This window comes from Gracilinanus agilis, chromosome 1 (genome assembly GCF_016433145.1).
Source record: "Gracilinanus agilis isolate LMUSP501 chromosome 1, AgileGrace, whole genome shotgun sequence".
NCBI lineage: Eukaryota > Metazoa > Chordata > Mammalia > Didelphimorphia > Didelphidae > Gracilinanus > Gracilinanus agilis.
Window position 1 is genome coordinate 255,832,770 of NC_058130.1, and position 26,778 is coordinate 255,859,547.

Genomic DNA, 26,778 nt, shown 5'->3' on the forward strand with positions numbered 1-26,778 from the left:
CCCTAGATTCAGAGAATCTTGGATATTCTCTAAAATATGGGAAAGAGGGAGTGGCTAAAGAAGCAGCAATAGTTGGAAAAAGTAGGAGACTTACAAGGAATTAATCATTTTGACTTTCTACCATTAACATGATCCATACCAGTCCTGGAGGAAAATAAAGAGGGATCAAAGTTTTGAGGAACCTAAACACAGGATTGTTTTAGAAGATCTGGTTCCTTTCTACTCTGACATTCTATAATCCTATCACTTTATAGGAAGGCAAGGAATAGATCTTATTCATTTTTGCACCTCCCACATGCCTTGTATTCAGTAGATGCTCAAAAAAGACTGAATCTTCCAAACGTCTCCATGGTGATTGGCAAAATCCTTTTTTCCCTGATTGCCTTAGATCAGGGACTCTTGAAAATAAGATGATTAGAGATAGACCCTGTGACTGGCTGGTTGGCTGATCAATCAATCAATAAGCAGTTATTAAGTGCCTATTAGATGCCAGGAATTCTGCCAGGCACTGCGAATATAAAGACAAAAAATGAAATAATCCCTACTCTCAAGAATTTACAATTTAAAAAAAATATTTTAATTCAACAAACAAATATATCAAGATTGATAAACAGGACACTTCCCAGCTATGTGATCCTGGGCAAGTCACTTGACCCCCATTGCCTACCCTTACCAATCTTCCACCTATAAGTCAATACACAGAAGTAAAGGGTTTAAAATTAAAAAAAAAAAAAGATTGATGAACAGGAAAGAGAAATATATAAAAACTGTAAACTTTTTTATGTACAATTAAAAAATATATAGAATGATAGAAATATCTATAAATTTAAGTAAGAAGTTGTTTGATTTTTTTTTTACCCCTTTTTCCTTGTTTTTGTTGTTTAGTCAGATCTGACTCTCTGTGACCCCATGGACCACAGCTATCCATATTTTCTTGGCAAGAATACTTGAGTGTTTGCCATTTCCTTTTCAGTGGATCCTTTTGCCAGGAAATCAGAAGTTAAATAACCTTCCCAGGATGACACAACTAGGAAGTATCTAAATCCATATTTGAACTCAGGTCTTCCTGACTCAAGACCTAGGACTCTATTCACTGAGCCACCTAGCTAACTCCTAGGCATGTAGAGCTTAAATGACTTGCCAAAGGTCACATAGCTAGGAAGTGTTTGAGGCTAGATTAGAACTTGAATCTTCTTGACCCCTTTTGCATGTCCTTTGTACTTTTAAAATTTTTTGTTAATTATCTTTTAAAGATATGTTACAATATAGTGACAACTCCCTCCTCCCAAGTAGAAATCCTCCCCAATTAAAAAAACAAACAAACCAATATGTGTAGTTCAGCTGAAAAAGTCAAGATATTGTCCATGTTTCAGAATTCGTATCTAGTTCTTTGCCTCCATCTATCACCACTCTACTGAGAGACTGAAGATATGCTCTATCATCATGCTTCTGAAGTCATATTTGGAGGCTGCTTTGGTTACATTTCTGGAGGTTTTCAGATAGATTTCCCCTTACATTATTAGGGCCATCAAAGAATTGTTCTCTGGTTTACTTTATTGTATATCATCAGTTCATTCAAGTTTTTCCATGTCTCCATGAGTATCAAATTCATCATTTAAAAAGTACAATTGTATTATATTCACTTGCCATAATTTGTTTAACCATTCCCCAACTGAAGGGCATAAACAAGTATCCCTTCCATATCACAGGGGCTGGGGGTGTGGCACCCTGACAATCTGAAAAATTTGAGTAAAACTTTTTGGCCCTCCCTTCATACCAGAGAAGAAGTTTGATTTTTTTCCTTTTCTTTTATGAAGTGTTTACAATGCCTTATACACACTTATGAGTTACTAAACTTATGATATCTCTACATTCCTAGCCTTTGCATGTCATTTGAATGCTTTCAAAGTCTTTTTGAAAACTTTAACTTTTACTTATTTTAACTTTTAAAAAGAAATAGTGTATATTTATGATATTGAAAGATAAAACATGTTGATATTATACAATATTATGCATATATGTGTTTCTGAGTTTCCAAACCTTTTCTTTGTTATCAGCCAGTGTTATCTGTTTGCTTTTGCAAAACTCCCCCAAGATTCCTATTTAATTTCTTATGCCAACCCAAAATATATTCAAACTGCAATGGGAAAAAGTCATGATGTGGAAGGGATATCTGCAATTTCTTTCAAGTTCTTTGCTATAATCAAAAATATTATATTTGCATACATGTAAGCCCTTCTCTGCCTTTGAGCTTCAGGGGCACATACCAGGGGATTGGGATCTATTTACACAGGATCACTGGATTAAAATGTATGTACAGTTTAGTGGTTTTTAAAATATAGTTTCAAAGTGTTTTCAGAATGGCTGAAAAAAATCCACAGCTTTGCCACCAGTGCTTTAGTATACTTGGTCTTCCACAATCTCTCCAAAAATGGTAATTTTCCATATTTTTTAATAATCTGAGGTAGAACCTTGGGGTTGTTCTGATTTGTGTTTCTCTTATTATTAGTAATGGAGCATTTTTATATAGTTATTAGTAGTTTACATTTATTTTTTTATTACTTTATATATGTGCACACACATATATGCTACTTATCTATTGGGGAATGGCTCTTATTCTTACATACTTGTATCAAGTATGCCTGCTTCAAGTCTCTTCCCTACTCTAATCTATCCTACATTCAGCCACTAAAATGATTTTCCTACCAGTTTGGATTGTCATCTCTACTCCCATGCCCTACCTACTTTATAAATTCCATTGGTTTCCTGTTGCATCCAGGGGCAAATAGAAAATGCTCCCTTTGACATTCCCTTTTATAACCTAGTTTCCTCCCACCTTTCCAGTCGTTTTATATTTTACTCCCCTACAGGCACTCTTTAATAATTCCGTGATAGTGGCCTTCTTGCTATTCCACAAATAAAACATTCTATCTCTCAGCTCCTGCATTCACTCTGACTCTCCCATGACTAGAACTCTCCATTCTCTGCTCTGGCTACTGACCTTCCCAGCTTCCTTTAGGTCCCAATGAAAATCTCACTTCTACAAAAAGCCTTCCCCAACCCCTCTTAATTTCAGAACCTCCCTTCTTTTAATTATTCCTATTTATAGTTGTATATATCTTGCTTTTTATATTTTCATTTTCATGTTCTCTCCCCCATTAGACTGTAGGCTCCTCGAGGGTAGGGACTGTTTTTTGCCTCGTTCTACATCCCCAACAATTAGCACAGTGCCTGACACATAAAAGGTGCTAAATATTTTTTTAATTAAAAAACATTTTTAAATTTTATTTTTTACAAGTTGAACTTATATAACTTTAAAAAAAATATTTTTCCATGTTTACAAAATTCATTTTCTTTCCCTCCCCTCTTCCCTTCACCATCTTGGATCCAATAAGCACTTCCACTATGTTATCCAAATGTTATCACTTATACCTATTTCCATATTCATTTTTGCAATAGAGCAATATTTTCAAATCAAAACCCCTAATCATATATCCATATAAACAAGTGATAAGTCATTTGTTTTACTTATGTGTTTCTACTCCCACAATTCTTTCTCTGTGATATATTAAGGTTCATTCTGAAAAACTGAGGATGTGGAACACTCCTAAAGTGTCAGGGATGTTTTATTTGCTTTGTTGAATCAATAGAGTTGAGATGGGTCTCTCATAATGGTCAGACTAGATCAGGTGGGGATGTTTTAAACTCTTAAGATTCAGGGAATTATCAATATGATTATTGATAGTTTTGATTTCTTCATCTGAAAACTGCCTTTTCATGTCCCTTGACCATTTGTCAATTGGGGAATGACTTTATTTATTGTAAATTTGACTTAGTTTATTATAAATTTGAGAAATTAGACCTTTATCATAGGTTTTTGTCATAAAATCCCCACCCCCCCAGTTCATTGCTTCCCTTCTAATTTTGGTTTCATTGGTTTTGTTTTTACCTCTGAAATTATCTTCATGACTTTGGGCAAAATCACTTAACCTCCTCTGGCTTCCACATCTATAAAATATCTGGATTAAATGAGATAGTTTCTGAAATCCCTTCCAATTCTAGACATATGATCCCATAATGAGGATAGAATCAGAATTAAGGTAGCTAGATATTCTTAAGAGATAGTGCCAGGATACCATGATGGTCTGAGACATCCTTTGAGTCTTAGTTAAAATCCCATCTTCTTCAGGGACCCTTTCCCAATCCTTCATAATTCTGGTGCTTTCCCTCTGTTGATGATTTCCTATTTATCCTGTGTGGAGCTTCCTCATACATGGCTGTTTGCATGTTGTCTCACTCATTAGATTGTGAACTCCTTGAGGGCAAGGATTGCCTTTTGCCCTTCTTTGTATCCCTAGCAGTTGACACATTAACTGGCACATAGTAAATGTTAAAAAAATGCTTATTTAATTATTAACTCTGCCCCACTACAGGTATGGATGTCCCTGTCCAGGGTACTATGAGCAGATCAAGTCATTTTCTTGCCTGGACTATACTGAGAGAGACAGTACTGAAAGACTTACTCTTTTGTCTTTCAGTCTCCTTACTGATCACTGAAATGTTGCAATTAATAATGATAATAATACCCCACATTTATATTAGGCATTATGGTTTACAAAATGTGTTATCTTTCTGACCTCTTTGTATATAATTCAACCTCTGAAGTCCTTCGGCTTAACTAAAATGGGCTTCTCTCTATTTATACCCAGCACTTCATCACTCACCTCTTGTGCCTTTGTACTGGCTGCCCTATATTCATGTCCCTTCATATCTCTAATTCTTGGAATCCTTCTCTTCTTTCAAGATGCAGCTCAAACACTACCTTTTCTCTTATTTTATGTTTGTAATAATAGCATATGTTTGTACAGTGTTTGGGGATTTACAAAGTACTTCTTCAGGTAGTTCTTGTTTATAAGGTTACAAGCAATCTCACTAAACTCTTAAATTCCCTGGAGCTTACTGCCATGTGAGAGGGGGTTGTTGGGTGGAAGCCAGCTTGAAAGGATGCTAGGACATTCTACACAGCAATAGTAATATTATCAACTGTGAATGTCTTGGCTCTTCTTAGCAATATGATGATCCAAAACAATTCCAAAGGACTTATGACAAAAAATGCTCTCCACTGCGAGAGAAAGAACTGATGGAATCTGAATACCAATCAAGACTTATTTTCTTGTGGGTTTTTTTTTTGATATGTGTCTTCTTTCTACAACATGACCAATTTAGAAATATGTTTTACATGATCTCACACATATAACCTACATGAAATTACTTACCATCTTAGTGAGGTGGGGGAAGAAGGAGGGAAAATTTTTGGAACTCAGATTTTTAGAAAAGGAATGTTTAAAATTGTTTTCACATGTAATTGGGAAAATATAATATATTATTAAGAAGAAAACATTAAAAAGAAAAGAAGAAAATAGGAGGTTCCATGGAATTATTCTTATCTGGATCTCTTTTTTTTTAATGGCCATGTTGCTTTTTCTCCAGGAGAAGCTCTCTTCTGATATTAAATACTTGGGCATACTTTGGGTACCTCTCACTTCACTGGTTCATTATACTGACCCAGGGAAACTAAAGAATGTCAGTATCTGGCATGACCTCCAACTATTTTAAGAAAATTTAAAAAAAAACCTTACCTTCTGTCTTAGAATTGATATGAAGTATTGTTTTCAAGGCAGAAGAGTGGTAAGGGCTAGGCAATGGAAGTGACTTGTCCAGGGTTACACAGCTAGGAAGTATCTGAAGTCAGATTTGAGCCCAGGACCTTCCATCTCCAGGCCTAGCTCCTTCTCCACTGAGCCACCTTTCTGCCCTTGTTACCAACTCCTTTTAAAAACATTGAGCTTCATAAGCCTCAAAACACAACACAATTTTCATGTACAAATTAATGAACACGTATGGGACACATCCAAGTCTAGTATAAGAGTTCCAGATACATATCTTCTGCCCAATGAGTAATCTTCCTCCAGATACCAGTAAAATCTTTCTAATTAACTGCCTAGGATGTGACTCAAACTACATGAGAAACCAAGATTTGTATCTCAAAAAGTTGCTCCCCTTTTTGGGCCCCCCCTTTTCAGTATTCTTTGATTTTTCTTTTCTTTCCTATTTTTGGTGTGTGTGTGTGTGTGTGTGTGTGTGTGTGTGTGTGTGTGTGTGTGTAACTTGCCCNGTGTGTGTGTGTGTGTGTGTGTGTGTGTGTGTGTGTGTGTGTGTGTGTGTGTAACTTGCCCAGTGCCACACAGCCAGTAAGTATCTAAGTCTGAATTTGAACTCTAGGCCCAGCACTCTATCCATGCACTATCTATCTGCCCTAGTGTTCTATGACTTTATCCTGATAAGCTCTCACTACGCGTTGGTCATTGCTCCACAGCTTCATGACTCTAGAAGTACTATATGTATCTCCTTATTTTGCAGCTCAGTACTTTTTGCTGACTTTCTCAGTTTTCTTACTCTCCAACAAATGTTACTCAACAACTTCCCCAGAAGGTAAGCTTACCAGTTGGTCTCATATAGAATGTTTCTGCTTTGCTCAATTGTGTTGTTTTTTAAAAAAACTTCTACATTCTATCTTAGAATCAATACTATGTATTGGTTTTAAGGTATATGAGTAGTTGGGGTTAAGTGCTAGGCGTTGGGGGTTAAGTGACATGCCCAGGATCACACAGCTAAGAAGTGTCTGAGGTCAGATTTAAATCCAAAACTTATCATCTCCAAGCAGGGCTGTGGGAAGCCAATAAGAGAATAGATAAAAATCTGAGACTCCTCTTTTGACCCCTTTTGTGATCCTTGTGATTTCTTCTTGGAAAGTATTATGGCCTTACTGAAAAGCTTTAAGTTCCTATCAAACCTGAATTTAAAGGGTTAACATTGTTAACACAGCAAGGAATGCTGCTGCCTGTTATAGCTAAGGCCAAGATACTCCCCAACTTGGCTTTCTGATAAGAACCTAGTCAAAATTCAGCCTTGGCCTTGGTCTATTCTGAAGCCAATGTTTTGTGTTGTAACTTCTGCGCATCTGCAAAGTTTCAGGGGGGAGGGTTTCTTTTGTGTGAAATGAGTCTTGAAACATATATAATAAACTCCATGCTCCTGGAGCCAGAGCTGGAAGCATGAAGTAAAAGACATTTCCCTTGTCCTGTCCTTATTTCCTTATCAACTAAACTGTCATCAGATTATCAGAGATGATAAAGAGATCTCCACACAGGGCTATCTATCCCTTGAGTCACCTGGCTTTAAGTGTGAAAGCACACCTTGAGGCCAAAGTATCTCCGTTCTTTTGAAATTCCTCTTTCATATACCTTGGAACCACAGTTGTTGCTTTTCATGTTAAATCTTTCTCTGGATATTATGGGCTTGCTTTCCTTTTACAGTGTTCAAAAAGCCTCCCATTCAAACCCATTGAGTGTGGTCATGAGTTAGCCCCATTTTCTCCTCTTTCCTTTGGCTTCCCACCCCCAACAAGAAACAGAACACATCGTCTTTCTATCCAAATCCTCCTCTCATCTTTCTGATTACTATTTTTTCATAAAACTTTATTGTATTATAAAAGTTAATATTTAGTGCAAGTATATATTTTAAGAAATTTCACCAAGTGAGGGGTAAGGTAGAGCTGATAAGAGGCCAGAGCTCCAGCCTTCACCAGTCTCTTTAGGGACTCTCCAAGCAAGAGTTCTTTTTTAATATGTCCACCTGAAAAAAATACAGAACTATCAAAGTAGTTTATATAATAGAACACGACTCTAATCAGGACATGGGAGACAATGCTTATGGGCTAACCACTCTGGGAACACTGTCTCAGGAAAGACACCAGTAATGGAGATTTCTCTTCCTTACTACTGAGGCCATATTAGCTGTCCAGTTATCTAGGCTCAAAACCTTGGTGTCACCCTCTGCTCATTCTTACTTATCCTACATATATTGTCTGCTGCCAAATCTTGTAGCTTCTAGCTTCATGGCATCTTTCTACTCACAAAGCTATTTCTCAGATTCAGGAATTTGTCATTTCTAGATGATGAAGTACTAGCATAGCTAGATGATGAAGAGAATAAAGAGCCAGTTCTTGAGTCAGGGAGACCTGAATTCAAATTTGGCCTTAGGCTCTTCCTAGTTGTATGACCCTGGGCAAGACACTTGTTGTTCTTTTGTTTCAAAGAAGACCACTGACAACACAAGGTGATGTCTTGACTTGCAGGTGAATTGGATTTAAGTGAGGCAGTTACACAAAGTCACCAGTCTCATTCTCTCTTCCAGAGTCATCAAAGTCTAGTGGCAAATCCAATGTCAGGAGAACTGGCAATGGCCCATGGATGACCTTGGAGCCTGCCATGTCTGACCAAGCTCTAAGTGCTCCACAGCCCCTGCCTTAGCCCCCTTCATGGCTACTGGAACAAATTGCTCTCACCTACCCATTCTTCACATGCTTGGGGTCAATATCCATCTAACTCACCTATGGCTTTGTGGCCTGTCAGTTACCTTCAACCTGGTTTAGCCCATCTGTCAAGCAGGTTTCATCAGGATGTGCCCACTGTACATGCTATAGCTTCTTGGAGCCACAGGTGAAAGTTGGGGGCCAGGTTGACATCAAAGGTGAATTAGCAGCCCTGAAAAGGACTCAGCAAATGTGCACACCTCCTAGTCCTCTCTGAATACCCCACATACCCCATTTTGATATCCTGGTCTGTAAAATGTTATAGTACCTACCTCTCAGAGTGGTTGTTTGGATCAAATGAAATAATAATTGTAAGGCACTTAGCACAATGCCTGGCATATAGAAAGTGCCATATAAATGTTAAGTGTTGACTATTATTCTTTCCTAGACAATTGAAATAGCCTTTTAACTTTTTCTTGTCTCTCTCTCTACTCTAGTGCTTCCTCTATTCAGCTACCAAAGTAATTTTTCTAAAATGAGGGTTTGATTGTGTGGTTCCCTTTATTCCCTGCCCTGCTTCCCACAACTCAGTAAACTCCAACAGTATTTTATTATTTATGAGATTGAATATAATATCTATTTGCTATTTGGAGTTTTTATAAGTTGGCCCCTACCTATATTTCCAGGCTTATTACACTTTACACAGCACTCTCTTTTATATAAAGAAAGATATAGAGATAACTGATACAAGCATAATCATTCCCCAATTTAAACACAAGCAAACAGTTTAGAGATTTGAAATGATTTATTCAGGATCACATAGCAAGCTCATGGAAGAAGAGGTCTGATGATTATAGTTCATTGTTCTTTCTATTATATTATGGTGCTATTTTTGATATGTAAGCCTCAGCATGGTATACCTGCCAGGATTCTTTGCATCTTAATAGTAGTAAATATTTTAACCCACAGAGTTGAGTGGAATTTCACTCAATAATGTAGATCAAAGCTGGATATATTTATGTGTGTATGTATAGGGAATGTGGAAGCACTTGGGGAAGGCTAGGTGGAAGTTGGAGAAATAACTTTCCCCAAATTATTTAAGTACTCTCATAAGCCTAGCATTGCCACTGAGATTTTCTTTTTCTTTTTTGGTGGTGGTGGTAAAGGAGGATAATGGAGGAGTTGTGATGTGATGGACATACAACTCATGTTAGACTAAGCTGAATAAATAAGAAAGGAAGTGAGTATAATATCTCCCAGCTTTGCCAATATTACTCTGCATTGTTCACCATCATTTCTCCTGAAACATTCTACTCCCTTTACTCATCTGTTTTTCTGCCATACTTGTGTACTTGCCATCTCCCAAACATATTCATTCCATCTCTGTGTCTTTGCTTACAATGTTTCATGTGCCCATCTTAGAACAAAGTGTGGCAGGTTAGGCTACTGGGTAATCTCTCAAAAAGGAGCAAGGCAATTGTATCCTATAATGCAATTATTCCTTAATCAGTGGTTCAGGTTTTGTGACATCAGGGCACTCCTGTTCATATGCCTTCCCTCAGCTCTTCTTTCATTGGTCTCAGGAACATATCAAAGTTCAAAGATTCCATTATTGAAGATTTGCTTATGGGATTCTCCTTTTTTTAAAATTTCCTTTTCAAGGATTTCTGTTTTCTTCTGCATGATGAAATGTTATCTATATTCTAGCATTGTTTCTCAGAGTGGAATTTTGGCTCTGAGGTTCCTTTTAGCTCTGACTCTTTGAACTTAGTCTATTGCCATCATGATATTGTCCTAGGTTGATTGTACCACATTATCCTTTCTGTAGCCTTTGACCCCAACTCTCCAGAGTTTGGCCAGCTCTGGCCTAGTCAACTTCACTACATCCTGTTGAGTTAGTGTCTCATATTCCAGAAGTCATTTTTGTTTTGAGTTACCAAGTTGTCTTAGTAAGATAGCCTAGGCCCTAAATATGTATCTGGGGAACTGTCTCCAATCCCTCTATGTGTTTGGAGCTTCTCCAGAACCTATTCTTCTTTGGAACCATGGCTTTCTTTTTCTTTTCTTTTCCTTCTCTCCCTTCTTCTCTTTTGTTTTTTTTTTTTCATTTTCTCTTCTTTCTCTTTTCCTTCCTTCCTTCCTTCCTTCCTTCCTTCCTTCCTTCCTTCCTTCCTTCCTTCCTTCCTTCCTTCCTTTCTATCTGTTTGTCTTGCAGCTGGATGGCTCAGTAGATGGAGAGCCAGACCTGGAGACGGAAGGTCCAGGGTTCAAATGTGACCCCAGATACTTCCTATCTGTGGGACCCTGAACAAGTCACTTAACCCTCATTGCCTGGTCCTTATTTCTATTCTACCTCGGAATTGATACAAAGTATTGCTTCTGAGCCAAAAGATAAGTATTGAATTTTTTTTAACCTTTATCTTCTGTCTTAGAATTAGTACTTCCCCAATAGCTTTCTTTTCAAATTCCATGTCTTGTGTTCCAGGGGAAAGGGGGAAAAAATGACTGCTTGCTTTGCTCTATTAACTTCCTCTGTGGCTACCAACTTGTGTTTAGTAGGAGTGACTCCTGAGAATTGTTCTTCCTCTCTCTCTAAAATAAATTCCTATCTCTCTTAGATGTGTGGCTACACACCCCAAGCCAGTCTGCACTGGCAAAATTCAAATTGGATTTACAAACTCTCAATAATTTAGACCTCCGCCCTTTCATGTTGTCTTGTTCCTTTGCAATTTCCCAACAGACATTCAAATAAATGGAGCTGGTATGGATTTGATAGATATCTTATTTTAATCCAATTTTAAAATGTATAGTAGCTGCAATTCTTTACCTCTCCACCTGCATCTTCCACTGGGTAGAACATGCTCAGAGTTTTCCTTTCTGGTTCATGAGAACTTTGGGCTGGCTTCCAGCCATATATTACTCCAGGCTAAAGAGCTTGCTCATTGATATGACAAGGGGTTCCCTAATTGGCTTTGGAGCCAGAGAAATTGATGACTCAGCATACCTTTAAAAGAAGAGTCAGCTGCTGTTTGGGGCTCCCAGGTATGGCCCTACAGATGACAAGATTAAGGAATGGGGAGGGATAGAGTCCTTCCTTAGATTGGTGTTATGATGATCCTACCATATAGCAGCTTGTTCTGGGGGTTGCAGCTAAATAAACTTAAGAAGCCCCTGTGGTGGTTTTGGTCTCTTTGTTTTTGTTTTTTATTTCCCTCCTAATAGGTGACTTTTATGAATTAAAGATGTCCAAAGGTCCCGGGAGATATAAGAATATGGTAGCAATGGTAGCCCTAGAATCATAGTGGTTGAGGTAAGTAGTAAGAAGAGTGGTAAGGGGAAATTTCAGCATCAGATAGAAAGACCATTAATGGGAGCATTAGCCTCAATCTGGCCAGTTTTACCAGGATACAAGTGTCTTGAGGGTTTGACAGTGCAAAGCTGAGGTGAAACATAAAGGACTAATTAATAAACATTAAAAAAAACACTTTATGTTCTTTTGAGGCTTAAATATTAGCCTCCCAGCTGTTTATGATAGTAATTATAAACTGTCATTAAATTTTGTTTTAATCAATCTGTTAATGTGCTGATTCTTTTATTTTTATGATTCTATTATATGTGAATAGAAATAAATTACATGTAAAGTGCTACACAAACCTTGAAGTGCTATATAAAATCAAGCTATTAGCTATTATTACCACCTGTCCCATATCCAATTTATATTGCATATTGAGGCACTTCATTAATTTCCTTCTTTTAGGGGATCTCTAGATTTGAACCAGAGGTTTTTATTATAATTAATATCATCTTTGGAAGGCAGTAGAAATGTTATTGAGCCAATAAGTTTCATATGAAGAGCCGTCTCAAGCTCTGAACCCAGTCTACAAATCCCAATGGCTAGATAGAGGACTGAAAAGGGTAAGGTGGCCGTCTGAGCAATACCTCAATGGTAGAAAAGTATAACAAGGCACCTCTAAAATATCACCTGCCTACTTTGTAACCTCTTTCCCACCCCCATTTTCTGCTGAGATGAGTAAACACATGGACTAGATTGAAACAAATAAGGGAGAGTGGGTCTCTACTATACTAAATGGGAGTGCTAGGGTAATCTCATTAGAGACTGTTATTTCATGTCTAATAGGCACTGGAAGACTCTGGATTTGTGGATTTCCTCCATAGTTGTGCCTCCAGTATTTCAGGTTCCTTTCATTCCAATCATGGGGTGAGCTGTAGCTTTTGGTCAATGGCTCAATACTCACTGCAAAAATTTAGCCTACTAAGGTTCTATTTTGGCTTCTAGGTTTCCTAATCATTATCATTCCCTACTGTTTTCAAAGTCTCAATTACTTTTTTGGGGGGAACTCCCTTGGTTTACCCAACCAGTGAAAACTATGGAAGACTCATGGTGGCAAGCCTATGGCATGCATCCCAGAGGAGGCACTCAGAGCCCTCTCTGTGGGCATGCATGCAATTGCCCCAGCACAGAGCTCACCAGAGTTTATTGCTAGAAAACCAGAGGGATTTGGGGCCAGATTCACCCCTTCCCCTCTCCAGAAGTACCCGAGGACATTTCTCACATCACCCATCCCTTAAAAGGTTCACCATCACTGTTCTAGACAAAGCCCCCATAGTCTGATTAATTGTCAGATCTTCTATCTATCCTCATCAGCCACTGGTAAGGTTGGGAGTACAGCAGAGATGCTACTTTTTTTTAGGGTCAAGTGTTGTCCTCTGCAGGATCTCTAAAGCCCTTTCAATAAGCCAGTTAAAACAAACAAAACAACCCAATCCTTTCACTGAAGTCAACAAACACTGATGTTTTACATTCCTCCCTGTCTCTTCCTGCTTAGTCACTGGGACTCCTCAAGCCAAGGACACTGCTTGGTGCAGAAGGGGAGGAATAGAGTTTTCAAATTGGAGTATTCTTAGTAACTAACATGGGCAGGCTAGGGTAGGCTGACCCACAGAGTTCTCAGGAATGCAGGAAGATCTCAAGGGCCCTGTCAGATCAGTCATGTGACTGGTTTGTTTTTACCACAAATGAACATAAGTTCTGCCCTTCTAAGCTGTTCCCTGGGGAATACATTCGCTCTTTCCAATGATGTAGCCATTGTTCACAGAAAACTCAGAACTCCTTTTTGGGAACTGTTCTCAGAGCCAGGTATGAGCCACTCCAAAAAAATCAGTTTCGTGGCTATAATTATGCAACCAGACATCCTGGGTTTTCTGAGAAAATTCTAATCTCAAAGGTGATTAACTGGGATAATACGATGACTTTGAGAAATTCCCCATCAGGATAAATGTTCCAATTTTAGGTTTAAAAAATAGCATCACAAAGAATCCTATTGGTGACTTGAAGGAGTAACTAAATTGGAGTTATGATACTTAATATGTTGTTTAATTAATTAAAATGTAAGTGGTTACTAAGCAAGTTTAATTGTGTTGATATGCAATGCTAAGTTTTGCTAGAAAGAGTATATATTGTCATCATATTCATGGTCAGTATGAGTAAATAGAAAGAGAACTGGATTTAGCTTCAGAGGAACTGTGTGTATATGATTTTACCTCTGTCACTTACTGGTATTTGTGTGCTTGAGCAGGCCACTTAGATTCCAGACCTTAGTTTCTTTATTTGTAAAGTAAAGGAATTAGACTAGATGACTGCTGATGTACCTTTCGTTTCTAATCTAATACATATGCTATGGCTTAACCTTTTCTAATAATAACTAATATTAAATAAACTGCAATGTATACATATGTACATATACATATATATTTAAACCCTTACCTTCCATCTTAGAATCAATATTGGGACATGAATCATAAAACCATGGAAAAATATTTCAAAATTAATTAATTTTAAAAAAAGAATCAATACTGTGTATTGGTTCCAAGACAGAAGAGCAGTAAGGGCTAGGAAATGGAAATTAAGTGACGAACTCAGGAGGTCACACAGTTAGGAAATGTCTGAGACCAGATTTGAACCTAGAACATTCTCTCTCAAGGCCTGGCTCTCAATCCACTGAGCCATCCAGATGCCTCCCAAATTTAAATGTTTTAAGGAAGTTTCTATTAATGTCTTTTTTTTTTACATCTTAATTTCTTCCAATATTCCTCTCCTTCCCATAGAGCCATCCTGTATATGACAATATAAAAGTTCACATCAATTAAAAAAAAAAGAGGTACTTTGCATAGCTATGGCTAGTAGAAGAATTCTTAACTAAACAAGGGATGGAGACCATTTTAAAAGATAAAACAAACAATTTTGATTAAATAATATTGAAAAAACTTTTGGTTTTAATTTTTTCAGTGAATTTTAGTGAATAAATATTGAATCCCGCCCCCATACCTCCACCATTGAAAAAAGAGGAAAAACTCTTTAAAAAATATTTATTGTCAAGCAAAATGAATTGCCTCATTGGATGTGTGCAAATACATGTGTGTGGGTGTGTTTATTGATGTTCTTTTCTTACTTTCATAACTTATTTTCCAATGATTCTTCCTATCTCACATATATGTATACACACATTTACATACACATGTATTTGAACACAATTAGATATATCTACAAACATATAATACACATGTGTATGTATATATTGTAGTATAGAGAGAGGGGGTCATGATAGTTTTTTCAAGCTTTGGCTGAGTTCTGTAATCAGTTAGGAGTTTGGAATCTTGAGGGAAAAGGTCAGTTGGTTTTGGGGAAATCTCGTGGAGAGGGTCAGACCAGCTGAGCTGCTTCCTTACCTATCTGTAGAATTGAAATTTAGCCTAGCTTTGAAATATTTATTTAAGAATTGTTAATTTAGAGAAACCTTTGTATTTCATTTCCTTTATTATTTCCTACCTTCCTTCCCTTACCTTATATGTCTGTGGAGTTAATAAGGAGAGTAAATTAGAGAGGAGTTCAAATCTGTGAAGGGTTTAGCTATAATTTGTTAGTATTATATATATAAAGAAATTAGTCAGTCATCATTTATTCCCTTTAGATATCAAGAGCACCTTGTTAAACTGAGTTAAGGCAGGCCCTTGCTCAGACTACATCTCTGCCTCCCTTCCCCCACCTGAGGTTCCTGAGACAACTGTTAGGACTTCCTCAATCCACTTTCCTGACAAATCATCCTTTAAAGATAATAAACCCTTTTGTGTTTCAACAGACTTATTAGTATAATTTGTCAGTTAGTTATTAAGAGAGGGAAGAAGAGGGAAAGAACCAACATACTCTGGGCTTGAAGGGAAGCCGGGGTATCCATCTTGAAGGAAGGTGTAACTTCAAAACAAGTCCCTTCCTGTGAAATTAACTAAAGCCTGTGGTCAATTTCAGTTCAATCTATTTCTCTCAGTTTGTCTCTGAGTCTAAGTCCCAGTCTGTAAAGCCTGCTGCCTTTGCCTGATTAGATTAATTCCTCCTCTCCCTGAAGATGTTTGTGTCCCTTCCAGTGTTATACTCCTGACTTCAGCCATATTATATCCAGAATCTCTTTATTCCAGCCTACCTGTAACCTAGATTTCCTACTTAGCAAGTCCCTGACAACCTCCTTTCAAAATCCCCTTTTACCATACACCTTTCCTCAAATTATCCCCATTACCATATGTACACACACACACACACACACACACACACACACACACACACATATAAATTATGTACTCTGAGTCCATTTTCTCTCTGTCAAGAGGTGGATAACATGTTTCAGCATCTATTATCTGGAATCATGAATGGTCATTATATTGATCAAAGTTCTTATGGCCAAAGCTTTTCTACAGAATCAATGTGGTTAGTTAGGAGAGCAGTAGTTAATTGGCAGAAAACCTTTACAGCAAAGATCTAGGATATGGAACTTATATACAATAAACAAAAAATTGACAAGCTATATAAGAACAGGAATCATTTTTCATTAGATAAATGGTTAAAAGATATGAACACAGACTCTTTCACAGTCCCTGGACAAGTCACTTAATTTCAATTGCCTCTCTTTTACCTTGGAACCAATATTTAGTATTGATTTTAAGACAAGATAAGGGCTTAAAAAAAGATTTGAACAGGAAGTTTTGGAATTGTACATTATTGACAAGTATACAAAAGAATAGTTCCAAATCATATGTATTAAAACAATTCTGAGGCTTTACCCCATGGCCACTGCAATAGCGATGATAGCAGAAGACAAAAATGGGAAATTATGGAGTGTAAATGGGAACCCAGGGAACTCTATGTGTTATTGGTAGAACTGTAAATTGGTCCAACCACTCCTGACAATAATTTGGAATTAGGCTTAAAAAAAAAATTACTAACCAACAGCAAAGACAGGAAAAAGTTATATACTTATATATATGTATCTATAACATATCTATAACATATATAGACACATAAACTTTTATATATAACATATGTGGGGGTATATATAAAAGGATATAGACATATTTAAATGGGCATATATACAAACACATAAACAACATTGTGTACATACACATGCATTTATGTGACATATATGTAACTACTAATCATGGATTTTCTGAGAAAATTCTAGGCTCACAGGTGATTAATTATGATAATGTGATGGTGTCTATGAGAAATTCCCTGTCAGGCAAAATGTTCCAATTTTATGTTTTAAAAATATGACCACACAATAAATTGGAAAATGAGGGGACGCCTTTCAATTGGGGAATGACTGAACAAATTGTGGTATTTAATGAACTGGAGGAATTCCATGTGAACTGGAACGACCTCCAGGAATTGATGCAGAGTGAAAGGAGCAGAACCAGGAGAACATTATACACAGAGATGGATATACTGTGGCACAATAGAATGTAATGGACTTCTCTACTAGCAGCAACGCAATGATCCAGGACAATTCTGAGGGACTTATGAGAAAGAACACAATCCACATCCAGAGAAAGAACTGTGGGAGTAGAAAGGCAGAATAAAAACATAGGATTGATCACAAAGTTCGATGGGGATGTAGACTATAAACATATCACCCTACTGCAAATATCAATAATATGGAAAGAGGTCTTGAACAATGACATATGTAAAACCCAGTGGAATTGCACTTTGGCTATGGGAGAGGGTGGGAGGAGGTGAGGGAAAGAACACGAATCATGTAACCATAGAAAATTTTTCTTAATTAACCAATTAAATAAAAATAAAAAAAATATGGCCACAAAGGATCCTATTGATGACTTGGAGTGACTAAAATTGAATTATAACACATATGGACTTATAGGCATATTTATTTGTTACTATACTTCTTTAGAGTTATAAGTGTTTGAATATATGTGTATGTATCTAACACTATAGTAGACTTGGGTTCAAATCTGGCCTCAGATCTTGGTTAAGTCACTTTACCCCAATTGTCTAGCCCTTACTACTCTTCTGCCTGTTTAAGATAGAAGGTAAGAGTTTTTAAAAAACAACAACAACAACCAAGTAAGTGGTGTAAAGTGAGAAAAGGACATCATCAAACAAAAATAATAATGGATATTTAAATGGTGCTTTGAGGTTTGCAAAGCCTTACACATTACCTCCTTTGAGTCTTGTAACAACCCTGTGAAATAAATACTACTATCCTCATTTTATATTTGAGGAAATCAAAAGACATGACAATTAATTGAATTTTCCACAGTTATTCAACTCCTAAGAACTAGAGGCAGGATTCAAATCCCAGTCTCTCAGACTTCAGCACTCTTTCCACCTAGCACACCATCTCTCTTCTAGGAAGTATTTATTTATTTTTTCATTCATTCATTTAAAAAAAAAAAACCAACCCTTATCCTCCATCTTAGAATCAATACTGTGTAAGGGCTAAGCAGTGGGGGTTAGGCAACTTGCCCCGGATACACAATTAGGAAATATCTGAGATTTGAACCCAGGACCTCCCATCTCTAGGCTTAGCCCTCAATCCACTAAGCCACCTACCTGCCCCCATCCATTCATTTGTTTATCTATTTAAACCATTATTTTATGTATTAGTAACAACTGTAAGACTGAAGGATAAGGGCTAGGCAAAGAGGGTTAAGTGACTTGCCCGGGAACACACAGCTGGGAAGTGTCCAAGTCTAGATTTAAACCCAGGTCCTCCCGACTCCAAGCCTGGCATTCTATCTACTATGCTACTTATCTGCCCTGGAAGTATTCATTTATTTATTTATTTGTTTGTTTGCCCATTTATCCATTTATCTATCTTTTATTTATTTGTTCATTCATTCATTCATTTATATTTATTTCTTTGTTTTAAAGATACCTTCTGTCTTAAAATCAATATTAAATATAGGTTTCAAGGTAGAAGAGTGGTGAGATATAGGGGTAGACGATTAGAGTTAAATTAAAGTTAAAGTTAAATTTATTACTTTTATATATAATTATGTATATAATAATTTAGCTATCAAATATATAAATAAATTTATTATATATTAAATAAATTAAAATTAAAGTTAAATGAAAAGATTAAGTTAAGTTAAAGCTATGGTCACATAGCTAGAAAGTCTCTGAGGTCAGATTTGAACCTAGGACTTCCCATCTTTAGGCCTGCCTCTCTATCTGCTGAGTCACCTAGTTGTCCCAGTATTCATTCATTTATTTATTAATATTTGTTTGTTTGTTTGGTTGGTTTTCATTTTTATCTTTATTTTGAATATTCTCCCATAGTTACATGTTTCATGTTCTTTCCCTCTCCCCAAACTCCCCTAACTCCTCTTAGCCAAAGCACAATTCCACTGGGTTTTACATGTATCCCAGTATTTCTTTTTTAACAGCCATGGAGAGCTAAAGAAATGTCTCCAAAGGTAGAATTTTAGGGACCGTGACAAATCAGGGGGTAGGGGTGATACATTGGGGTTAGGGGCCATCTTCCCAACATTCCTCAAACAATGCTACCTGTACTTTTTTATTTGCTGCTGCCTCTGTGCCTAGGGACAGCCCTGAGTTCCCCTGTTCTAGGACTTTTCCTCTTGTGGTCCCAGAAACTCAAAAATGTAACTCCCTGGGAAAGTCACCTCCTCGATGGGCGTTCAGTCTCCTCTCATCTCAGAGGCAGGATGGAACGATGAACTGAGATCCGGCAAGGCTCAACAACTTAGCTAGCGGTGTGAGTTTGGACTAGTCATTTAGCCTCTTTGAGTTTCAGTTTCCCCATTTGTAAAAGAGGAATCGCTTCCCTCTTTCCCTCAGAGGGCTCTTTGTGAGGATAAGATGAGAGGGAGAATCTAAACTACTCTCTACCTGAAAGGCATTCTTATTTCTATTCAGAGCGCTCTGAGACCTTCCATTTGAGCAGGCATGGGTGCTTCACAGCTGGGTGACACCTTCCTTCCCCCTATAGAGTGACACATCAGTGGCTTCCTGTTTCTCTCCTTATGAGGGGCAGTTTCAGTCTCCTCTTCAAAAGAGCACTCACACTCATACACACACACACACACACACACACACACACACACTCGAAAATCCTCTACTGGAGGAAGCAGGAAACCAGTGTTGTTGTCACTTTGGACTGAACCTTTGGGACTAAGAGAAGGGTAGGAAGGATCCAGAAGGTGAAGGTGTTTAGGGGGCCGCACACTGGAAGCACCTTCGAGTGTCCCTGCTGGTCTGAGCCCAGTGGGGCTTGGAGAGGACCCAAGAGTGGTGTCTTTATCCTCACCCCACTACAGGTTTGACTGAACGAGTGTGGTCCTGAGTCCACCTGGCTGCCCGGGATGGAATCTGTGGCCTTGTACAGCTTCCAGGCCACTGAAAATGATGAGCTGGCCTTTAACAAAGGCGATACTCTGAAGGTAAGTTCGCAGTTGGGGCTTGGGGTAGTTCTGCTTTTGGAATTTCTGGATCCCCATAGGAGAGATGCTTAGGAAATGGGTTAGAACAGCTGACACAGATTTAAGACTTTGAGGACTGGGAGATCTATGGACTTTGAACACTGTATTGCCATACATTGCAACAGAAGGGGCCCTGAATTTAGTCAGGATGCATGGGTTCTGGTATTTACTCTAACTGCTAACTGGCTACGAGACCTTCTTCTGTAAGTCATTTCCTCTCCCTGGGTTTCAGTGCCTTCACCTCTAACATGATAGGATTGAACAAGATGGCACCTGAGGTTCTTTCTGTTTCTGAAATTCCGTGAGGCTCTAACTCTGGTTGGAGAAAGGTGCTGCTGTTGGATTGGGTGTATTATCAGGAGAGGCAGATCTCGTGCTAAAGTTATTTTTCACTTACTTTAAAGATGTTTGGGAAAAGGAAGAGGGAAAATTTTATATTGGATGAGTTGCCTTGTCATTGATGATTTATAGGGTCTAGAAGAGAAAAGGAAAGGTTTTCACATCCATCCCCTTGCTTCAGGACAGAAAAGTCCCTAATCTGGCTGGGCTTCTCGTGTATTCTGTGCCTGCCTTCAGGCATCTGTCTTGGGCTTCCTTTCTTCTCTCCTTGCCTCCCTCCCTTGGTCTACATGAAGGTCCTATTTCTTTAGCATTCACATCTCTTACAATTATGGTAGTTCTGAATAAACTTTCCTTGACAGAGGAAGCTGGCTGAAAATGGGACCATGGAGTATGTGGATGGAGGAATGGAGAGACTAGGGAACTAACTATAATGATGATAATAATATTGTTGTTGTTTGGTCATTTTAGGTCATGTCTGATTCATTGCGACCCCCTATTGGGATTTTCTTGGCAAAGATCCTGCAGTGGTTTGCCATTTCTTTCTCCATCTCATTTTACAGATGAGGAAACTGAGGTATCTAGGTTAAGTGACTTGCCCAGTAATTAGTGTCTGAGGTCAAATTTGAACTCAGGTCTTTCGGACTCCAGGTCTGGTATTCTATCTACTGTGCTACAATATAGTATGCTACCTTTTACAAAATAGTTTACTTATAATAAAGAGAATATTATATTGTTTGATCCTGTGATGTCTGATTATACTCGTTTTACAGAAGAAAATGCTAATACTTAAGAGAGGCTCAAATTCCCATGGCTACTAAGAAGGAGAAGTAGGACTCATAAAGCAAATTTTTGGATTTCTAGACCAGTGGATCTTTCTACTATGAACCGTAGGATGAATGAGAGGCCAAGGGACAGGCTCCTGTTTCTCCTTTCCCTGGATTCTGAGTTGTCCATAATCCATGCAACAACATTTAAGAACCCCTGATTTGGTACCACTCCTTCATATTGCCAAGAAGAAAACTGAGGAGCAATAAGGGAAACAATTGACTCAAGGCCACAAATTGATTTAGTGGAAAAGTTGGGACTAGAACTCCCATTTCTCCTAACTTCTAGCCCAGTGTTCTACCTGCTATCTGCTGCTGCCAGGCTTTTAAAATTTGTGTAAAAATCTTATTCAGAGCCTCTCTTTCATTCTGTTGCTCAGCTAACAGACCCCGTGGGTCATGGGTTTTACTTGTTTGTTTGTTTCTTTTTGAACCCTTACCTTCTGTCTTTGTATTGATTCCAAGGCAGAAGAGCCATAAAGGCTGGGCAATTGAGGTTAAGTGATTTGGTCAATCACACAGGTAGGAAGAATCTGAGGTCAAATTTGAACCCTGGACTTCTTGTTTCTAAGTCTGGTTCTCTATCCACTGAGCCATATAGCTGCCTCCTGGGTCATAGATTTTAGAAGTGGAAGGGACTTCAGAGGCTGTATAGACCAAGCCCTTCATTTTACAGATGAGCAAATGGAGGCCCAGGGAAGCTAAATACCTTGCCCAAGGTCCCCTGAAAAGTAAGTGGCAAGATCTGAAGTTTTTTTCTTGGCCTAAGACTGGAGAAAGATGTGTCTTTCCTGTTAGAGAGCAGGGGCTGCAATTACTTTTCTATTTGTATCTTTGGTGCTAAATATAGCATTTAATAGATGTTTCCTTCATTCATTTATCCATTCATTTGGGGGCTGTTGGTAAGACAGGGGCCAAGAATGAGCACCCATGTACCAGGCTTGGGCTTTGGGATGGGGTGGAGGACAGGAATTACATTTCGGAGATAGACAGACTCAAAGATTAGGTTCTCCCTTCAAGCTCAGGAGCATCTGGGCCAATCTTGGCTGAATGGGCCATGTTACCTGTGAATCCTAAATTGTAGCCTGTATTTCTGCCGATGCTGCTGTCTCCACTGCTGACTCCTCTGCCATTTTTTGATCTTACTTTGATTCAGCAAATGAGAATCTTCAGGATATAGGTGGGGAATGTGAGTTCTCTGAGAAGTCTATGAGCTTCCTTCTTAGACTATGGGGGAGGGGTGGGAAGCAAACTTTACTAGCATGTTCAGGATCACGTAGAGAATCATATGACTTCTCCCCATTTACTATATTCTCCAGTGGGCAAACTAACCTGTGGATTAAAAAATATATTTTTTTATTTTCCCAATTACATGCAAAAACAATTTTAACATACATTTTCCAAAATTATAAGATCCAAATTGTCTCCCTCTTCCCTTTCCTCCTCCCTCCCAGAGATGGTAAGTGATTTGATCTGCATTATACATGTATTATCGTGCAAGAGATTTTCATATTGGTCACTGTCATAAGAGAATACTCATATAAACCAAAACCCCAGAATAAAAACACAAATAAACAAAAGTGAAAAATCATATGCTTTGATCTGCATTTGGACTCCAATAGTTCTTTCTCTGGAGGTGGATAGCATTCTTTGTCACAACTCCTTTGGAATTGTCCTGGATCATTGTTTTGTTGAGAGTAGCTAAGTCTTTCCCAGCTGATCATCATATAATATGGCTGTTACTATGTACAGTGTTCTCCTGATTCTGCTTATCTAACTCTGCATTAGTTCATGTAGGTCTTTCCAGCTTTTCCTAAAATCATCCTGTTCATCATTTCTTCCAGAACCAGATGGTATTTTCATCACTAACATGTACCACAATTTGTTCAGCCATTCCCCAATTGATGGGACATCCCTTCATTTTCCAATTCTTTGCCACTGCAAAAAGAGCTGCTATAAATATTTTTGTATAAATAGATCCTTTTTCCCATTTAAAAAAATCTCTTTGCGATATAGACCCTATAGTAATATTACTGGTTCAAAAACTGTATGAAGTTTTATAGCCCTTTGGGCATAAATATTATGGATTTTCTTAGGGTTAATCTACCTATTATCCTGGGCCACTATCTAATACCTCAGTAAATCTTATACCTCTCACAGCCTCATATGAGGTAGACACTTCAAATGTTATCATTCCTGTTATTACTAACACTTTACAGATAAGGAAATGGAGGCTCAGAATGTTGCTTATAGTCACACAGCTAGTAAGAGATAAAAGTAGGATTTGAACACAGATCTTTTGGGTTTTGGTTCCAGCACTCTCTGTTCACTACCTTATATAGCCTTTCTCATTCTAATTCATTCAAGATTAGTTTTGGCAAAGGGAAGCTACTTATTTTTATGATGCAGACAAATATACTTTTCAAAATCCTTTTTATTTACTGGATCTAAATCCCCTGGGTAAGGTATCAGGTAAGGTAAGGTATTGCTTTTGTTATGTTACATGTCACATTACATGAAGTATTTAGGTTACATAGTGGATAGTGTTCTAGATCTAAAGTTAGGAAGGAAAAAAAAAGAATGAAAGGAAACAAGCATTTATTGTTGTTATTGTTTTAATTGTTTTCAATTGTGTCTGACTCTTTTGAACCCATTTGGGGTTTTGTTGGTAAATATACCAGGGTGGTTTGCCATTTCCTTCTCCAGCTCATTAAAAACAAAGATATTTTATTTTCCCAATTACATGTAATAACAATTTTCATTATACATTTCCCAAAATTATAAGATCCAAACCTTCTCTCTCTCTCTCTCTCTTTCTCTCTCTCTCTCTCTCTCTTTCTCTCTCTCTCTCTCTCTCTCTCTCTCTCTCTCTCTCTCTCTCTCTCTCTCTCCCTCTACTCAGAGATGGTAAATAATTTGATCTCAGTTATACATATACTATAATGCAAAACATACTTTCATGTTGGTCATTGTTGTAAGAGCATACTGATATAAAACCAAAACCCCAAAATAAAAACATAAATAAACTCATGTGGAATATAGTATGCTTTGATCTGCATCTGACTCCAACAGTTCTTTCTCTAGAGGTGGATAGCATTCTTTGTCAGAAGTCTTACTGAGAGACTTTCTGTAAGACTTTCACAGTTGATTTATTCCACCATGTTGCTGTTACTGTGTACAATATTCTCCAGGTTCTGCTTATTTCATTCTTCATCAGTTCATGTAGGTCTTTCTAGCTTTTTCTGAAATCATCCTGCTCATCATTTCCTATGGCACAATAGTATTCCATCACCATCATATACCATATTTTGTTCAGCCATTCTCTCAATTTCCAATTCTTTGCCACTGCAAGAAGAGTCCAGTTTATTTTATAGATGAGGAAGCTGAAGCAAACAGGGTTAAATGACTTGTCCAAGGTCATACAATTAATAAGTGTCTGAGGTCAAATTTGAACTCGGGTTCCCCTCACTCCAGGGCTAGCACTTGATACATAGCAATTGATACTTGATAGCACCACCTAGCTGCCCTAAGCATTTATTAAGTGCCTACTATGTGCCAGACACTGTACCAAGCACTTTACAAATAATAAATGTCTGAAGTCAGATTTGAATCCAGGTTTTTATGACTCTAGGTACAATGCTTTATCTATTATACCTCTTAGTTATCTTTGAAAGTAAGACCTGAGTTCAAATCTTTCCTTAGACACTTACTAGCTATATGACTTTGGCCATGTCATTTGATCTCTCAGCATCAGTATCCTCATCTATAAAATGGTGATGATATTAGCACATACCATCAAGGGTTGTTGTGAGGATCAGAAGGGATAATATTTGTAAAGTGCTTTGTAAATCCTAAAGTGCTATATAAATGCTAGCTTTTACGATTACATATACCTTTACTAGATGGCTGTGACCTTATGCTCAGAAATCCACTCATTGCTTTTTTGACTTGGATCTCATAAACCTTGCAAATGGCCTTTGGTCAAAAGAAATTCAATTCTGACTTTACCTTTAATATGGAGAAGAGATTTTCATTCCTTAGTTAAGAGAGGAAGCTTAATTTTCCATGAGAGAGGAAGCCTGTTGCTTCACAACTGATAATCACACCAAGCAATGGCCAGTGGCTGAGGTCTTTCCTGAGAGCAAGATTTCATACAGTGGATCAAGGATCTTTTAGCTAAGAAAGAAAGGCTGGAGAAACTCCGTTTACTTCAAAATTCTACCTTGCTTACAGGATCACAAATTGAGCTAGGAAGGATGTCAGAAGTCAGTCCAATCTCTTCATTTTATAGATGAGGAAACTGAGTCCCAGAAAATGCAAGTTTCTTGTCCAAGGTCTCAAAGGAAGTATCAGAATTAGGATTTTTTGTACCTAGTTCCTGGCTCTCCAAATCCCGTACCCTTTCCACTATGCTTCTCCACTTTTCCAAAAGCTCTGAATTCTTTGGTTTCTTCGGTCCATGCGTCTCCCCAGTCTGGGGAAAGATTTGAATTGCTCAGGTAGGAGTTAGATACCATGACTTCTCAGATTCCTTTCAACTCTGAGAGTCCACAATTTTAGAATGGCTTTTCTCTGCAGGCCTGGTTCAATGCCTAGGAAAACTTCTTTTGAGAAAATAGGAGCCAGGTCTCCCCAAATGAAGTCTGCTATGAGTATAAGCTCAGGATAGCTAAATGGTTCAGAGAATAGAATGCCAGGTCTGCAATCAAGAAAATCTGAGTTCAAATCAGACTCTTACTAGCTGTGTGACCCTAAGCAAGTCACTTAACACTATTTGCCTCAGTTTCTTCATCTGTAAAATGAGACGGAGAAGGAAATAGCAAACCACTCCAGTATCTCCACCAAGAAACTCCCCAAAAGAGGCCATAAAGAGTAGGACACAACTGAAATGACTAAACAACAACATGAATATAAGCCCAACAAGGAGGTAGAGAAGAGAGGAAACTGGAGATATTTATACAGTGTGGCTTCCCTTCACTTGGCAGATTGGGGCAAAAGTTAATTTAGAGTTTTCTGGTCTCTGGTTTGGTGGAAATTCCCCTCCAGTCTTGCCTCCTTTACCACATGAAACAACAGCTCTGTGGGTGGTACTTCTGGGCCACACCTGTGCCGTGAACACACACACACTCAGGCAAACAGAAAAACATTCTTCTAAGGAGGCAGAATAAGAATTTTAGAGCAGAAAGGTGTCTCTGGGGTATTAACAGCAATGTGACAATAGGTCCCCAAGCCTCAGTCCGAGACCTTACACGAGGGAGAGCACACTTTTCCTCCAGGCAGCTCATTACACTTGGGGATGGCTCTACTTTTTAGAAAGCATTTCCTTTCATCCAGTCCTCAATTTGTTTCTTTGCGATTTTCACCCGTGGCTACTGGCTCTATGATCTGGAGCCAAACAGATCTAGTCTTTCTACATCACCACCCTTTAAA

The 26,778-nt window shown here is 38.0% G+C and overlaps 1 protein-coding gene across 1 annotated transcript in view; it reads left to right on the forward strand.

Moving 5' to 3' along the window:
• The first annotated feature begins 20,065 nt into the window (after positions 1–20,065).
• The window catches only part of LOC123250522 (GRB2 related adaptor protein), a 75,447-nt gene continuing 68,734 nt past the window's right edge, over positions 20,066–26,778 (forward strand). Inside the window, exons 1-2 of the mRNA XM_044679638.1 lie at positions 20,066–20,143; positions 20,884–20,912. Coding sequence (XP_044535573.1) covers positions 20,066–20,143; positions 20,884–20,912 — 107 coding nt within the window. The remainder of the gene's footprint in view (positions 20,144–20,883; positions 20,913–26,778) is intronic.